The sequence below is a fragment of the Alligator sinensis genome, unplaced genomic scaffold (assembly GCF_000455745.1).
Source record: "Alligator sinensis unplaced genomic scaffold, ASM45574v1 scaffold1450_1, whole genome shotgun sequence".
Taxonomy (NCBI): domain Eukaryota; kingdom Metazoa; phylum Chordata; order Crocodylia; family Alligatoridae; genus Alligator; species Alligator sinensis.
In genome coordinates, this window is record NW_005842873.1 from 307,276 (window position 1) to 312,201 (window position 4,926).

Consider the following 4,926-nt stretch of genomic DNA (forward strand, 5'->3'; position numbering starts at 1 on the left):
GGCCCGCTTCTCCAGGGAGCAGATCAAGAGAGTGAAGGACTCGGACGACGTGCCCATGGTGCTCGTGGGGAACAAGTGCGACCTGCCCACGCGGACGGTGGACACGAGGCAAGCGCAGGAGCTGGCCAAGAGCTACAGCATCCCCTTCATAGAGACGTCTGCCAAGACGAGACAGGTAACGAGCTGCCGGGCCGGCCCGCGCATGGTGCTGTACGCAGACCTGTGCTCCTGCTCCTTGGAGGGGTGCTGCTTGCCTACGGGAGCAGGGACGTGTGCCAGCTCCCGGCCTGTTTGCTCCTGTCAGCTTTCGGGTAGACCTCGGTGCGGTGCGCGGAGCGTCGTTGCTGTCTTGAGCCGCGTCAGAGCGTCGGCGCGCATCGCTGCGCTCTCGCCACAGCGCAGGGTTTCGGCTCCCTCCCGTCTGCTCAGAGCAGGCCGGCAGGCTCCCTTGCGCGAAGGGTTTTCTTACTGGGTTTGGGTCTGTTGCTGCTGAGCAGCCCGCGCCCACCAGAGACGATCGCATCTGAGGCCACGGGAACTTGCGTAGTGAGCACGTGGCCAGAACAAGCGCAGCCCCCGGGCATGCTCGTGCTGTGGCCTCTGCCCCCTCTGCAGCCTCCCCCTCCGTGCTTCATCCCTGTCGCTTTGCGGAGGAATCGAGGAAAGGTGCAGTGGTCCGAACGTGCAGCTTCCCTAGATATACCCGCTTCGTACTGGAGATGTGAGCTCCGTTCACCAGCCCTGCCCTGCGTTCCCTCTGCCTTTGAAGGCTGCAGTCCTGGCTCCTTGTTTGATGCCTCTTCCTTTAAGGAAAGCACAGGGTTAAGGGCATAACAGCAGGAGACTGGGTGCGAAGTGCTGGTTCCCTCAGGAAGAGAGTTGCGGGGTCCTGACCCCCTGCTGGCGAGAAGCTGCTGCGCCGGGTTGGTGGGCAGGGCGCAGGGCAGAGGCCTGACCAGGATTGCTTGCGTGCAGGGCGTGGAGGACGCCTTCTACACGCTGGTGCGAGAGATCCGCCAGTACCGGATGAAAAAGCTCGACAGCAGCGAGGACGGGAATCAGGGCTGCATGGGAGTGTCGTGCATCATGATGTGACAAGGTGAGTGGGAAGGGGACCTTGTTCCTGCCTGAGCTGGTCTGTAAGAGTGGGCCCCGGGAGCCAGCTCCACAGCCGGACCCTCCCCCAGCTTGTCTGGAGGGTGTTTCTCTCGCTAAGGGCTGAGGTGGCAGCCCAGTGAATTGGGGTTTTGGTGTCGGACTCTTCTTGGCAGTAGCTCTGTCTTTGAATCAGTTGCGAGGAAAAACAGAGGAGTTTCATGCAGTTTGCCCTCCCTCAACCTCACACCAGTGTCCCTGCAGGGAAGGCTTGGGTCAGATCGGGCTTGGGGCCGGGCCGGGCCAGGCCAGTGGGTGCCCACCTCGGAGATCAGCACAGGGGCAGCTGGGGCCTGCAGCTGGATGGGGCGGCATAACTGCATCTTCCAGGGGGCAAGGGGGAGCCGGGCACTGTTCTTGGGTGGGTCCAATGAGAGACTGGTAACTGCCCAGGCAGGGCAGGGCGGCGCGGCACCTGGGAGACTAGCTTGTTCAGAGGCAGGAGCTCTAGCAGGAGTGGACTCACAGAAAGCCAAGGCTGCCCGCTGAGGTGAGGCTCTTGCCAGCTGTCGCTCAGAGGGGACCGCTCGGCCTGGCCCGTCCGTGAGGCCGTGTAACGGCTAACCACAGGCGCCTTTGTTCCAGCCACTGGGAAGACCTGGTTCAGATGTAGCTGGAGGATAAACCCTGATGCTGATGCATCACATCTCCTAGCAGCATCTCCAAGACCCAGTGCCAGCTGACCAGGGCCAAGGCTTGCTCCATGCCCCCTGGAGAGAGAAAGACCGACTTCTACCTCCGTGTTGGGCTGACTGCCAGGGAAGGTCCCACCGGGGCTGTGCTGGGGTTTTCTCCTGTGTTCTAGGTTGGTTCAAACAGAAAACTGGTCCCAAGAGCAGTGAACTTCCGAGACCAAACGCTGTGAAAACGATGACGCTGTTTTACCTCTCGAGTTGGAGCTGGAAGCGACGTTTGCTCCCTTGGTGCCGGGCTCGGAGCCGTGGTGCTGATGGCTACTCGGCCGGGAACTGCAGCGTGGCTCTGGCGTTGCCACTGCCTCCCTGCTTCCCCCTCAGCAGTGCCTGCTTTCGGTCTGCCTCGCAGCACAGACTCTAGCACACCCCTTGCACCAGTTGTGCCATTTTCCCCAGTTCGTTCTTTTTTGTTAATAAAAAGGAGACATGTTTGCTAATTAAGTGCCTGTTTACTAAGGAGATGTGGAGCTTTTCCCTGCTCTGTCAGGCTGAGGAAAGCACCAAGGATTCGGGTCCCCTTAGGAGCGCACACCCATGGGCATGTGCATGACTGGACTCTGCCTCCTGGTCTACAGAACCGTACTGGCAGGGGGGTGCAAGGCCCTGGCCCCGGGGAGGCACCATGCTGCTCCCGTCTGCTCCAAGTTAGTGGGAGGGGTTGTGTCTAGTCCGTGCGACTTTGCGGTGCTCAAGGTTCTCTGCACCTCCAGACAGGACCAGAGTCGTCAGCTCCCCTTCTTAAAGTATCTGGGAATGGTCGTCAGCAGATGCCCCGGAGCTGAAACATCCCCTGGGCCCGAGGGGTGACTGGGGAAAGGGCCGATGACAGTTCAGAGGCGTGCGTCCCTTGTGAGTGCTGGTTAAAGCCGTCTCCTGGTCTTGCTACCAAGTGCCCAGTACGGCCCTTTTGCAGCGACTGCGGGGCCTGGCTGGGCGTGTTTTCCACAGGAGGAGGTGCGGGGGGCCTCTGGTCGCCTGTCGGAGCACGTGGTGAGTGCATGTGGGAGGCTTTGGTAATGAAATGTAACAGAAAACCGAGCTGCTCTGATTGCATCTGACCGTGCCCCCCCCTGCAACCTGCGCAACGGAGCAGAGGGACTGGCTCTAGGGGCAGAGCAAGCGCTGGCAGACGTGCTGCTGGGATTCATGCCTGCCTCGGCCCTGGTGGTGCAAGAGGTCCTTTCCTGGTCATGTCTTGGAGCAAGATGCCGTTTGCTCCCTGGGGTGGACTCAGCATTTGAACCCCTCTAGGTGCACCCCCATCTCTCCAGAGCATCTGCTCCTGCCACCGTCAGAGGCAGGATACTAGCCTACGTGGACTGGGGGTCGGACCTGCTCGGGTCAAGTTGCACAGAGCCAAAGGGAGGTCCCAGCCCCATCTGGCCAGATGGGGCGAGTGCGCTGAGAAGTGTGTAACAGTGAGCATCTGCTGGAGTCCTACAGGGCCCTGGCCTTCCCCGGGGGGAGGGGGCCGGTGCCGGGGACTGGCAGAGGCGGATTCTTACAGGACTTGCCACGGCTGCCCTTATTGGCCCCAGTCCTTGGGCAAAGGCTGCAGTGCATGCCACAGGATAGGTGCCACTAACACTGCGACCAGGCGGGCCCCAGGGAACGCATGTGCCTGCTTCATGATGCCCTTTTAGCTCTTGGTCCTGGTGCTGCTGGCTCTTGATTTCAAGCTCAAATCCTCAGTTTCCAGTCATGAGCCTGGCCAGGGTGAGGCAGCATGTGTGCGCCCTGGTTGTGGCCTTGCTGGGGTCCCTGCAGAGGCACTCTTGTCCAGCGGCTCCTTCTTGGCCAGTCTGTGCCCATGGTTTGAGGCTGCGGTTGAGTCCCTGACCTGGCAGTGGTGATAGGACCCTGGCAGTGACAGCCGTGGAGCCCTCGCACCTGGAGGTAGCGGGAAGTTTCTCTCTCTAGTGCAGTGCATTGGTTTACTAAATACCCTCCTTTGTGCTTGTGCCAGTGGCTCCTGAGACGCACCCGAGCTGTGGGGCAGGCACAATCCACCGCCCTTTGGTGCATCAGTCATGGCCATGTGCTGGGCACATGGGGGTGTCTTTGGCCCCCGGTCAAGCAGTGAAAGCCAGATCCCACCTGCCTGGATTGGGGTCCAGGCTTGTCCCAGGCAAAGAGTGGGGGTGGTTCAGTCATCTTCCAGACTTAGGCATATTGTACGGATCACCTGGAAGCCCTTGTGCATGCTCCACAGCGGGCAGGCAGGAAAGGAGCTCAGGGTGCCTGTGCCTGGACCCATGAGAGGGAGGCCTCAGCCTGGCATCAGGCACCCGGGGTTGTCTGCAGTTGGCATTTGATGTGTAAAGGTTGCAAGGTTAATGGTCTGAAGATTAAATGTCCCGTTTGGCTGTGGCTAAGCGGCGTAGCGAGCTGAGAAAGCGGCACTTCTCAGAAGCGGCGGTGGCATGCACAGGCTTGGTCACAGCCGCCCGCCACGCCAGCAGCTGTGGGGAGCTCAGGGTGGTGGGGGCCAGGTCAGGGCACATGTGAGATGCCGGCGTGGCCCGTGGGCGTCTATGCAGGGTTGCCGGGGCTGCCCACAGCGCTGCGGTGCCAGTCGCAGCGTGGTGCTGTCTGCAGGCCATGCCGGGTGGGCACAGCAAAGACTGCCGCTCTCCCGCGTCTCCTGAGCAAGGAGGGTCGGTGCGGCCGGGACCCTGCAGCCAGCCCCGCCGGCCTCAAGGTCACCCGCAGTCCGGCTCAGCCGCCCGTTACCTGATCCTCCCATAAACCGGCATGAGCGAGGAAGGCTGTCGCCTCGCCTGCTGCAGCCTCGCCGACCAGCTGGTGCGGCGGGGCCAGCAGCACGGCTCAGCCTGGCAGGGGGTGACTTGTGCGGTCCACTGCCGGGTCGGGGCCCCTGAGGCGTTGCGGACCCAGCCGCGTGGCTCAGGGGTGCGGGGGCAGACCTGCACCTGACCAGCGGAGGGTCCAGGCCCCCGGACACTGCCAGCCCCGGAGCCCTTCTCTGGTTGCGATGGGCGCAAGGCTGGCTGGGGCCGGTCCGAGCAGCCCGCCCCGCTTCACGCGGGGTCCGGGCGGCGGGGGGGGCGGGCGG

The 4,926-nt window shown here is 62.3% G+C and overlaps 1 protein-coding gene across 1 annotated transcript; it reads left to right on the forward strand.

Annotated features, from left to right (window-relative positions):
- Position 1: 1 nt before the first annotated feature.
- Positions 2-2,306, forward strand: NRAS (NRAS proto-oncogene, GTPase; the record flags this gene model as incomplete). The annotated part of the gene is made up of 3 exons (XM_006035744.3): positions 2-175; positions 976-1,099; positions 1,741-2,306. Coding segments are annotated over 2 exons (294 nt in total), but the record flags the coding sequence as incomplete, so codon positions are not given.
- Between the last annotated feature and the right edge of the window lie 2,620 nt (positions 2,307-4,926).